Source organism: Carettochelys insculpta, chromosome 1 (genome assembly GCF_033958435.1).
Source record: "Carettochelys insculpta isolate YL-2023 chromosome 1, ASM3395843v1, whole genome shotgun sequence".
Classification (NCBI taxonomy): Eukaryota; Metazoa; Chordata; order Testudines; family Carettochelyidae; genus Carettochelys; species Carettochelys insculpta.
The window spans coordinates 354,073,525-354,086,403 of NC_134137.1; the positions used below are offsets into that span (position 1 = coordinate 354,073,525).

At 42.5% G+C, this 12,879-nt stretch overlaps 1 protein-coding gene across 3 annotated transcripts in view; it reads right to left on the minus strand.

The window, feature by feature from the left end:
- The window catches only part of KMT2E (lysine methyltransferase 2E (inactive)), a 113,607-nt gene that overhangs the window by 51,349 nt on the left and 49,379 nt on the right, over positions 1-12,879 (minus strand). For all 3 annotated transcript variants that reach the window (XM_075016695.1, XM_075016677.1, XM_075016686.1), the window contains 4 exons: positions 9,560-9,772; positions 6,960-7,090; positions 6,002-6,119; positions 5,201-5,310 (listed from right to left, as the gene is read on the minus strand). In XM_075016695.1, the coding sequence (XP_074872796.1) occupies positions 5,201-5,310; positions 6,002-6,119; positions 6,960-7,090; positions 9,560-9,772 (572 nt within the window). The remainder of the gene's footprint in view (positions 1-5,200; positions 5,311-6,001; positions 6,120-6,959; positions 7,091-9,559; positions 9,773-12,879) is intronic.

Consider the following 12,879-nt stretch of genomic DNA (forward strand, 5'->3'; position numbering starts at 1 on the left):
GATGGGCCTCCAGCCTCCTGTTTTCTTCTCTGTGAGGAAGTATTGTGAATAAAACCCTTTCCCCTGTAGTCGCTCCGGTACTCTTTCCACCGCCCCTACGAACACAAGATGGTCCACCTCCTGCTTGAGTTTCGCCTCGTGGGAAGCATCCCTGAGATGAGGCCCGGGCGGAGGTTTTGGCGGTGGGAGCGACTGGAAGGGGATCGCGTAACCCATGGCTATGATCTCTAGTACCCATTTGTCTGTGGTGATCTTTTGCCACTGTGGAGTGGAATGGTCGGAGGCGATGATGGAACATTAGTTGGGGATGGCATTGCACGATGGTAGTAATGGTGCAGCCCTCGACCTGTCCGTCAAACTTGTTGCCTTTGGGCCTGCCCGAGGATGCACGGCTCTGTTGGGAACGTCGCCTAGGAGTTCTATACTGTTGTTGCTGTTGATGTCGCCCTTGGTCGTAGCCCCGTTGGTACTGAGCACGCTGAGGCTGGTATGGGTATCGCCTTTGTTGAGGGTAATACTTTTTCTTTCTGTATGGAGGGGTATAAATACCCAGGGTTCTGAGTGTAGCTCGAGTCCTTACTGGAGTGAAGGACCGAATCAGCTGACTCCGCAAAACAACTTCTGCATGTCGAAGGGGAGATTAACAATTTTTGCCTGCAGATCCCTCGGGATACCCGATGTCTGCAGCCAGGATTCCCTGCGCATGACCACTGCCGTAGCCGTTGAACGTGCCGCCGTGTCCGCTACGTCCAGGGCGATCTGGACTCCCGTCCTCGAAGATGCATAGCCCTCTTGCACAATGGCCTTCAGCACCGGCTTCTTATCTTCTGGAAGCGAATCCATGAGAGAAGTAAGCCTGGAGTAATTGTCGAAATTATGGTTCACTAGATGTGCTGCACAATTTGCCACTCTCAACAGCAGGGTGGAGGAGGAGTATACCTTTCTGCCGAACAGCTCTAGCTTCTTGGCATCTCTGTCCGTACCCCCCGCTTTGTACTGGGAAGTCTTTGACCTCTGCTGAGACGATTCTACCACCAGTGAATTTGGTTGTGGGTTACTAAACAGGAACTCCATGCCCTTCGCCGGGACGAAGTATTTCTTATCTGCTCTCTTGTTTATAGGTGGAGCGGAAGCCGGGGTCTGCCATATGGTGGTGGCCAACTCCATGATTGCTTCGTCGAGCAGGATAGCGATTTTGGATGAGGCCGGAGGTCTCAGGTTTTTGAGGAGCTTGTGGTGCTTCTCCTGCACCTCTGCTGTTTGGATGCCTTGCGTGAAGGCCACCCTTTTAAACAGCTCCTGAAACTGTTTGAGGTCGTCCAGGGTAGCAACATCCCCGGGAGCCGTAGCCTCGTCGGGGGAGGACAAGGAGGAACCACTAGGGTAAGCCTCCTTCGAACGCGCAGGGTCCTGCTGTCAGTGGTACACCCTCTCGCTAGAGGCTTGCGAGGGAAAATCTCGGGCTTCCAAAATCAACTCCCCCTGAGACAACTGTGTTTCTGTCCCCGTCCGTGAGTGCCCACGGGGATATTGGACAGTCAGGGGGGACCTGCCCCTGGGTGTATGCCTGTGGTGTCTATGCCCAGCATGGTAAGGGCGACCATGGCAGCACAGGCACGGTTCCTGGGATGGAGACCTGGACCACTCTCGAGGTGCATACCCCTTATGTCTGGGAGAGCGAGATCTTCTTGATGACTGACACAATGGTGAAACTGGTTTGTGATAGTACTCCAGGGGGTCAAATCCCAGAAAAGGCGAAGGTGGCCCGAGCCATGGTGACGCCGGCTGGAGGAACGGAGAAGGCGGCTCTGGGTAGGCTGGGGTAGACCCATGTCTTCTGGTTGGTGTGTGCAGCATAAGGGGAGGGCTTGTTGAAAGCAGCCCTGCAGCCCTGTCCGGGGAAGGGCTGCGGTGCCGGGATTTTGCTGCTGCCTTTCCCCTCCCCTGCGGGGCTGGCACCGCCCCGTCCCGTGCCGGGGATCTCGGCCCCACTGTCGGCGCCGCGCTCGGCATGCTTAGCTGCAGTGCCGCGCGGATAGCCTCCTCCGGTGCCTGCAGGCTGCGTGCCTGTTAGCCCTGCACTGTTGGTGCCACGGGAATCTGTGCCGCTTGCGGCGGTGCCGCTGATTCCGGCGCTTGCCTGGCCGCCGCTCTGAAGGCTGTGCGTGCCGGCTGTTTAGTAATCGAAGGCTCAGCCTCTGCCACGTGCGCTGCCGCTTGTTTGTGACTGTGGCTGGGGGCTGTGTGCTACGTCCGTCCCGCTCGCTGTGGCCGCCGGCAGGGATCGGGCTGGAAAGAGCTTCCTCCATTTCTGCACCGAGGGGGTGAGGGACGCCGCCTTCCTTTTATGGAGCCCTGTGGGTCCCTCTGATTGAGGCCTCTCCGGCACATCTGGCTGGAGGGCCTTATCAAACAACAGCATTTTCAGGTGCATTTCTCTGTCCTTTCTGGCTCCAGCTGTGAGCTTTGCACAGAAGGAACACTTCTGGGTAACGTGTGATTCCCCCAGGCACCTAATGCATTGACTATGCCCATCGGAGGCCGGCATAGCTTCGCGGCAGGACTCTCACTTTTTGAATCCTGAAGAGGACATCGCGGTGAGTCTTTTGAGTTGTTAATAGGGTACTTAGCACTGCCTCTGTGCCTGTTCCCCTCTCACGGCCCCCAGCCTGCCGCAGCAGGAGGCCTACTGGCCTTCACGTCCCCGCGCTGTCTTCGCTCCTCCCTCTCTTTTACTAATCTTTCTACACATATTATTTTTATTATTTATTTATTTATTTATTTTTGCAAGAAAAGAAACCAACAATCTAACTAAAAACTCTAAGTACACTGACTGGCCGCAGCCTGAGCGGATTCTGTCTGCAGCCGATGGCGGTTAAGAAGGAACTGGCGGGGACCGGATCGCACGCATGGCCGGGGGCGCGCAAGGGAGCGGCGCGCACCGGTGTATGCGCGGTCTGGCAGAAACTGCTGGAAAGTTTCCGATCTGCGGCGCCGGGGCAAGCCCGACACCTATCGTGGAGCACCCACGGGGACACTCGAGGAAGAATTGAATTTATCAGCCTCCAGACATGTCCCACATGTCACCCACAATGCCCCTCAGTGCTCCTGTCTGGCCGCTACTCTCCAGGTTTGCAGGAACTAGGTAACAGGGAGACCTTCATGAATTTCAAATCGGGACCAGGAACCTGTGGGGTCATGTTTGCACGAGAGCCTGAGAAGTGTGGCGCTGTGAGTGCATCAACCCATTACAAACAGCCCCAGCACGGAGCTCATGGTTCTGTCTTTACACTTAGTATTTTTTTCTGCGCTGCCTGGTGCTATCTGCTGCCCCGCTGCACCACATGGCAACAAAGCTGTTGTGTGGGGTCATGCTTGCATAAGAGACCAAGAAACTTCTTCTCAATGATGTACATTTTTGCACAATACCCCTCCCTCCACACAGGCACCACGCATGGGGTCTTTCCTGCTCTCAGCCACATCACATGGGTAGCCCCCAACCCAACAAAAGGATGTGCCTGCTGTTCGGTGTTAACCATGCTACCAGGCAGCACCACTTCCTGGCTTGCACGTGGTTAGGGCTCCAAGCATTGGAAAGATTTTCGGGGGCTTGCAGCCATTGAGGGGAAGTCTCCCCCCGGTGGCTAAGATATTGGAGGGGACTACTTCAACCGGCCCCTTCACTGAAACTAGCCTCCTGTGCCCCAACAGTGGACTCATGTGTCTTGATGCCACAGGGAAGACATCTCCCCTGGCAGCTAACACATTCACTGAGACTACTTCAACTGGCCGCACACTGAAACTACCCCACCACAAAAAATATTCTCGGGGGCTTCTTGCCCATTGGAAATACCTACTGATTTTTGCAAAATCTTTGTTACTTTAGTTATAAAAATCTTTTTCCTAACCTTTCCTATTCTGGTTCTTCATGCTTTGACACCCACCCCGAAAACCACCAGGAATACCAAAAATCACAGGGAACAGTGGGTGGAGGGCCAGTTGAGATTCCTGTTTCCATTTTAAGTTCAGTGTATGAGACTTCACAGTCATCCTTCGTGTTAGCAATGTCTGTGTAGTGAGGAGGGAAGACAATTTTTCCTAGCCTTTTCTATCTTTTTTCTTCTAACTTTCCCCCAGCTTTTCAGTGTCCCTGTGTTATTTTCAGGGATTAGATACAATCATGGGAGGGCGTACAGTCAGCGAGTGGCCAGCTGAGAACACAGACTGTGCACAGAAGCTGTATAATGAACAAGGAAGCCGAATACCCTCCCCTCAGCAATATCTGTAAAGGTTTTGAGGGTCCCTGTGTTATTTTCAGGGATCAGATGCAATCATAGGAGGGGGTATAGTTAGTGAATGGCCAGTTGAAAAGACACGCTTACAGATTTTTAAGAAATCCCGGATAATTCAGTTACAGAAGAAAAAGATTTCTGGTAACTTTGCAATCTCTCTGGATGCCTACCTTTTCTTTCCTTCTGACTGGAAAAATGGACATTTGCTTAATATAGGAGGGGAATGAGGAAAACGCAACATGGGAAGATGTCAAAACCCAGCGAACATACCCAAAATGCTACAGAGATGAGCGAACTGTGAGATAGGTTCCCACAATGCACTACTGCAACAGTCTGTTTGCCAGTCGAGCATGGCAGCAATAAGTTGACTTTGTGAGGAGTAGGTGTGGAGGTCAGGATAGTCAAAATCAAATTTATGAATTCCAAAGTTACCAAATCAATATTAATACATTTGAGTTTATCTCGTAGTGTAGACACAGTGACAGAGATTTAGCTTAGGTCTGATTTTATTCCTTCTAAGTTGCTTCAGCTGTTAACTATGGTAAGCAAAGCTGTAAGAAAAGCGATTATTTTTTAAATTAGCACATTTCTGAATAGGTGTATATTAAACTATCAATTAGTATTTAACAATCCGCAAAATGAATGCAGTTTTAAAGAATTTTCACTGTTAATCCACACATGCAGTACTGAGGAGATACAAAATCACTTACCATTTACAGTGAAAAGGTCTATCAATAATGAAACATCCTTTAAAAGGAAAATCCTGCAATGGCATACACTCTTCTCACTGAGGACTTTATGGGAGTGATGCCATTCAAGTATGAGAACAGTAGCATCCATAATAACTGGACAGCACCAACTAATATAATATTAACATTTTACGAGTATTATTTACCTAAGACACTTACCAATTTCCATAATCAAAATCAAATGCAATAGTAATTTCTGTTCCCTTTGAAATATTATGGATGGAGTAAATATAAAGATGTATTGTTCCGTCTTCAATTACATGTCTCACCTAAATCCAGGAAGAAAGCTATACAATTAGTCTACAATGCATTAAAACACACATTCACAGTTAAAAATCCAGGCATGCATGAATACTTTCTACACGATGTTCCCTCCCACTAATGCTTCCAGTCTCTGCCAATTGGTGAAACCAATATAACAACGATTACGGTTTTCATAACCATTAAGCAAAATGTATATACGTTTCCTGATGCTACCTTACACAGGTTTGCAAAGAAATTATTCTTACAAAATGCCTTAATAATATCAAAACATGATCTACTATTCATTCTTTTTATATATTTCTCCTTCTTTGCAGTCAATGTTCTGATAAAAATAAAACTATTTTCATATTTAGCTTGTTAAATTTAGAAAATTAATAAAATATTTTCATTTCCAAATGAGCCTACCACCCGTTTCCTCCAATGAGAGATGAAGGTGCTCACCACTTCACAGTACTCAGCTTCAGTGTTTAAGAATTTTACAAAGAAATAATAAATTAAAATCCCAGTTTAACGACTTGTTGACAACAAAACAATACTGAAAGATTAATCCACCATTATACTGTATCTCACCTCCTTATTTAATCCCCTTCGTACAAAACCTACAGGAACAAGTAGGTTGTATGTGTCTTCCTGGAAGCCAAGCAAAATAAATATCTAGGTTAACTAAGGGATTATTTCCTATACTGATAAGCTTACCTCTGCATTGGGTGTACAAGACCGTCTTATGAATCGAGCTTCATTTCCAAAGGTTCTAGCATCAACACACATTTCTAGTCCATGGAATTTGGAATAGAACAAAACAAAAGGGTATGGCCTCAAAAGAAAAAAAGAAAAACCCTACATTACTGTTTTTATTATTATTATTATTATTATTATTATTGTAAGTAGATGGTTTTCCTTTTTTAAAAAACATTAAGGCTTGTTTTTCAGATTTACTTTTTTTTTAATGCAACTATGACATAACAAAGCACTGATTTTTATACTGCAAATCATGCAAGTCAGCAATGAAGAATTCTCAATCCAAATCCATTAAGATTTATAAGACAAACATATCTAATACACAAAACTTCTCTTGACATTGGAGGCTGAGTTTTGTAAATAATCAGAAGAGTAAGTAGGGATGGATAATTTCATGAATGACAAGTATCAGAGAGGTAGCCAAGTTAGTCTGTATCTTCAAAAACAACAAGAAGTTCTGTAGTACCTTACAGACTAATAGATATTTTGGAGCATAAGCTTTCATGGGCAAAGACCTTCTTCATCAGTGGGTCTTTGACCACAAAAGCTTATGCTCCAAAATATGTGGTAGTCTATAAGGTGCCACAGGACTTCTTGCTGTTTTTAATCTCATGGCTAAATCTAAAAACTAGAAATCAGAAAGTCCATGTAACAATCATAAGCAAGTCACCTAGTCTCAGAGTCTCAATTTGTAAAATATTTACTTATAATTACTAGGTGTTTTACAAATATTTAATGGAAGTTGTTATGCGAGTCCAAAAGCAGTTGTATAATACTCATGGTATATTAACAATTACAAGCCAGTAGCTAGCACAGTAGCAGCAACAAGGTAATTGCAGAAAAGGAAAAAAAGGTATCCTTTTACTAACAAACTAAGAATGTTAACCTATTAAAAAAAGAGTTCTTAAATATGTACCTTTTAAAGAAATACCCATTAGCTTCAAATTGCTCTCTCAGCATGAACTTTCCTCTATATTCAATAATAAGCGCATCTGGAGGCAAATCTTTGGCAGCTTTTAGAATTTTTTTGTTTTTTTGCACATAGCTCTACAAAAGACAGAATTAATTTAAGTATAATTACATTGATTGTATTAGTATTATCAAACAGATTATATATGTCTGCAACCTTTCAAGTAGAAAGTTGGTAACTGAAGGTATTTCCTTCTTGCGGGGGTGGGGACGGGGAGAATGACACCCATTAGATCTTATACAGCTTTTCAGATAATACCCAATAATCAAAAGCCAGTATGTATTCAGACAGAACAGGTGAAGGACGCGCACCTCCTGTAATTATATCACCTCTGATCAAGAATATATCAGCCTGTATCTAGGGGCTACAAGCAATGACATTTCTCCAAAGAACAGTAACGGACAGGGAGCTGTGCCAGTCTATGTACTATCAAAACAAAAAAGTACTTAAGTAGCACTTTAAAGACTAACAAAATAATTTCTTAGGTGAGCTTTCGTGGGCCAGACCCACTTCTTCAGACCATAGCCACACCAGAACAGACTCAATATTTAAGGCACAGAGAACCAAAAACAGTAATCAAGGAGGACAAATAAAAAAAAACGATCAAGGTGAGCAAATCAGAGAGTAGAGGGGAAGAAGGGGGGCAGGGGAGGTCAAGAATTAGATTAAGCCAAGTATGCAAACGAGCCCCTGTAGTGACTCCGAAAATTCCCATCCCGGTTCAAACCATGTGTTAATGTGCCGAATTTGAATATAACAGACAGCTCGGCTGTCTCCCTTTCAAGAGTGGTGTGAACGTTTTTCCTCAGTAACATACAATCTCTTAAGTCATTAACAGAATGGACCCACAAACTGGTTAGTCAACATTTTAATGGAATGGGGCATTGTGTTAATGACTCAAGAGACTGCATGTTACTGAAGAAAAATTTTCACACCACTCTTGAAAGGGAGACAGCCCAGCTGTCTGTTATATTCAAATTCGGCACATTAACACATGGTTTGAACCGGGATGGGAATTTTCTGAGTTACTACAGGGCTCGTTTGCATACTTGGCTTAATCTAATTCTTGACCTCCCCTGCCCCCCCTTCTTCCCCTCTACTCTCTGATTTGCTCACCTTGATTGTTTTTTTTTTCTGATTTGTCCTCCTTGATTACTGTTTTTGGTCCTCTGTGCCTTAAATATTGAGTCTGTTCTGTTATGGCTATGGTCTGAAGAAGTGGGTCTGTCCCAGAAAAGATCACCTAATAAATTATTTTGTTAGTCTTTAAAGTGCTACTTAGCTGCTTTTTTATTTCTCCAAAGAATGTGTCATGAATGCCACGCTGGTGTTAGAGGGAGACAAAAACCCTTCTATTATAAAACCTGACATGGTGCCATTGCCTTAAGATTAGCCTTTCTCTACCAAAAGTAAAGCATCCAATAGCTTGCAGATCTTGTTTAAAGCAGATGTTTATCATATGGTATCTTCTGTAAGTTCTCTCTTTTGTAATTTAAGTGATAAAGAATTTACTTAGATCATCTGCCTGTCACGGTAAACATTAAACACTGTAGGATATCTGTGACTATCCTGCTGACCTTATGTTCTAACCTGGTGTGAGGATAAATGGTCACAGTTAATGGAAGGACTGTGTAACCTGTTCATAAGACCACACATTAGGAAATTACAAGTACATGACAAACTGTAAATACTGTGACACTATACAAATCTTTTTTGTGACCTTAAATAAAGATGAAATCAGCATCCAGTTCATTGATCTAAAACAGACTAGCCAGGGATATGCAACTACCTTCTGACCAGCAAAAGTGTTCCCTCCAAAAATGGACTAGGGCAACCAATGATTTTTTGTAAAATGCACATGCTAATCTTTTCTCTGAAGCAGAGGAAGTATGGCTGACAACATCAATATTTGCTAGCAATGTATTTGTAAAAATTGTAATTACAGAGTTATACTATGTACTACTGGAAAATTCTGATTATTATTTTATCAGAATTAAAAATAATTAGTGCTCAATACTTAATTGTTACTCCTGTTGACAATCCTGGCCAAAAAAACCAGTAGACCTAGAAAATTATCTCTTTTCACTTTCTGCAAGTACTTCCCTTAAATCAGAGGTAAAGAGTAGCAAAAAGGCAAAATGAGGAAGGTCACTTTATTACAGCCCATGTGGAAACTATTCTGTGGATAAACTGTGTAATTTAGTCTGCATTCTGTCAATCTGTCAATTATTAAGAATGCTAACACGCACCTAGCAGTTTTTAAAATTAAAGAAAAACTGTAATGTTATTAAGCGTACAAATATGACTATCAACAGTGATTTACTGTTTAAGAAAGTTATAATTTATTAAAATTATTACTACTGCTAACTCATATCCCCCAGTCGGTAGTATGAGCTAGATGTAAAAAACACACCTAAACAAGACAAGAAGGTGGTTTACCAGAACACAGGGGACCCCGAGTCTCACAAAAGCGTACAAATTTTAGTGCTACTTCATGGGTTATGCTTTTCCTTCCCTTGTTACACAGCTCTCTTTCACTTATTTACCTCTACTGGAGGTTTGAAGATCAAACTGCTGGTGCTAACTTCTTTTTTGTCATTCCCGTTGCCTAGTCTCGAAGCTATTCTCTGTGCCTCTCTTTGAACACCCTCACTGTACTGGTTATTAGTTGCTTCTTCATAACGATCCATCCATGCTTTGATTTTATTTTCCCATCCAAAGTTTGAACTGTCAGAAGGATCAATCTCTGGAGCTGAACCCTACAAAACAGAGTAACCAGAAATTACAAAATACATGATTTTTAATAGGGTTAACCTTAATAATTTGTAAGTTCAAAAGCCAAATATAAAATACAGTAAACTCTTCCACATCCAGCAACTCCGGTACCAGGAGATTGTCACATATTCCAATATTCTGGATAAGAGAGAGATATACCTGGGCTATGTATAACACTGAAGAAAAATCATCATTAGATATTAAGAAACAAACAAATGTATGCAGAGTACTTTATTTACCAACAACATTAGTATTGTACACTGTAAACTTGTACTGTATTTATAATGTATTTACTTTCATTATACTGTACTTACGGAAAACTAAAATTTACTTATGGTTAAAATGCTGGTTATGTGAGAATTCCAGATGATAAAATGGTGGATATGAAAGAGTTTACTGTAGCTGACACAGATTAAAGAAAAGGCAAAAATCATCAATTCAGCATAATCCATTAAATGTATATAAAGATGGGTTTGAGAGGAATGGGGAAAGGAAGCAACCAACATCAGTGAATACTATCAGAACTGTATTTCATTTATATATTTTACATTAATCTACTCAACTGTGTATTTCAAGAATATCCAATTTTTAGATTAATCAAACAGTCTGAAAAGGTACAGTGCACCTATTTATTCTTACGAAGTTATACCATTTCATAAAAATTACCGATTCTAGTATGGTTTAGAAAAAGGTGTTATTTGTGAGGAAAAATTTGTGTATCAGCAAGTTAAAAAAAGAACACATCCAAAACAATTCTATTCACATTAAAAAAGGGCTAGCAATTTATGCTGATGTGTTTGAAAAAAAAGACACAGTCAACTGACAATTATCTGATTTTACTGAATACTGCACAAAGAACATTTTTGGAAAATGCCTCTAAAATGCTTTGAAAATGTTTTAGCTAAAAACCAAACCAAAACAAAAAAAAACCACCCACACCCCACTTTTCAAATTTGTTTCCTTCTCTATTAGTATATGTAACCAACAAAGATCAAAGACAGATCACACATGCAGAGCAGGGGGTGTTAGGAAATGGCACGTATCAGCAGACAGGAATAAGGGGATTCTGAAGTTGGCGGGGTCCTTTTGAAAAGGAGCCCCGTTTGTTCGAGCCACGTGGCAGCAAAAAGTGGCAATTTTGAAGAGCTGCAGCTGGTGGCACGCTATGGAGGGGCTGAATATGCATTTCAGCCCCTCATTAGTAATCTCTGAAATGGCCATTTGCATGGCCATTTCGAAGATTTGGACTAGTGTAGACACAGCCATAAAGAGGAATTAATATCCATAAGGAATAATGTAAGTACCTTGAGATACATTCCCCACACAAAGTTCACACGTGGTACATATAACCCACAGAAGAATAAACAGAAATAAGCATTATTTTTACATTGTAAATGGATTTGATGTGCTTGATTGTGGAAGTAGGGATACTGAAACAGAATTAGGCGGAGGAGAAGAGAGATGGGACAGAATAGTCATCTGCTGCTCTCTCTTCATCGTCCAAGATGTCATTTTCTTCATCCTCCTCAATGCCTAAAGTCTGTGCAACAACTGTTGGCCCTGTTCTTCCATGTCTTGAAGGCCTGAAGGGCCACCTTCTTCCATGACAGGTTCAGGTTTCTTTGGTTTCTTAAAGTAAGTCTCTAATGTCTGCTTATTACCACAAATTTCTGCATCCAAAATCTCTCGACAGCATGACAAGCTGACATTTAGGAGATGTGCAACCTTGGAAAACCAAATCAGTCAGATGATTACAAGTCTTGATTGTGTCGATTTCATCAGTGAGGTTAAAAATATGGCAAAGAGACTTCACTGTAAGTTCTTTATCTTCCTCCTTTGTTGTTTCTTCATCGTCATCGTCGTCGTCGTCATCCTGACTTTCCCCTGCACATGCTTATTCCAGGTCTTCATTACTTAGAGATTCTGAATGAAAAGCAAGCAATTCAGTCACATCCTCTTCATCAACACTGTCAAGCACTGTCTTTGCTCGTGTCACCAACTCCTTTTGAAGTGTGGTCTCATCAAATCTAACAAACTCATTCACTGCTTCAGGGAACATATTTTTCCATATACTGTTCATGCATTGAACACCTATTTCATCCCATACTGTGCCAATGTGCATCTCTGCATCCATTATGTTAAAACTTCTTTTCCTGCACAATTGGTTTTCCTTTGCTGTCTGTATCCTTACTGAGTCTCCTGAACAGCCTACGTAGATAACAGGCTTTAGAGTTAGTGATCACACCTTGATCCATTGGTTTGATCATCAACAAAGTGAGTGGTGATAAGAACTCAACTTTAATGTTGGGGCATAATGAGTCACAATCTAAGTCACGTGCAGCAGCACTTTATACAAGAATAGGAATTTTGAATATTAGATTTTGCTCCTCACAGTATCTTCTCATTTCCAGATCAAAATAATCCACAAACCAGTCAAGGAATATTTGCTTTGCTGTCCAAGCCTTTTGATGAGACTTGACATTGTTTTCCATGGCCCGAGGGTTCTCACTCTGATAAACAAGCAGTGATTTAATTTTCTTGTCTCCCTTGGCATTGCCAGTGAGCAAGAGCGCCAACCAGTCTTCTGAAGCCTTAAAGCCTGGTGCACTTTTTTCATTAACAGAAATGCAGGCTCATGTTGGCATTCGCTTCCAATAAAGTCTTGTCTCATCCATATTAAAGACTTCTTGAAGACCGTATCCTCCTTCCTGAATGCTCTCTCTCAACTCTGCCTCATATGCATCAGCTTGCTCCCTGTTGGCACTTGTTGCTTCACCTTGTATCCTAACATTTTTGAACCAATAGTGTGATTGGAAACAAAGAATGCAGCCACAGCTAGCATTAAATGCTCCTTCTTTAGAATTGCCTCCCACCTCCTGCTTCTTTTTATCCTTCACGAATTCAAACATCCTCACTTCCTTCTCTTGAATGGCACTGAGACGCATGCGCAGGATATGCCGATACAAGTAATCTAACCATGTAGCCAACACTGTCTCCATCATTTCCAACACCTTGCTTCTTTGCCAAGAGATCTTCACAAAAGATTGCTGTCTCATATGCTCAGCCCTTTCCATTATATCAGCAGCATTTC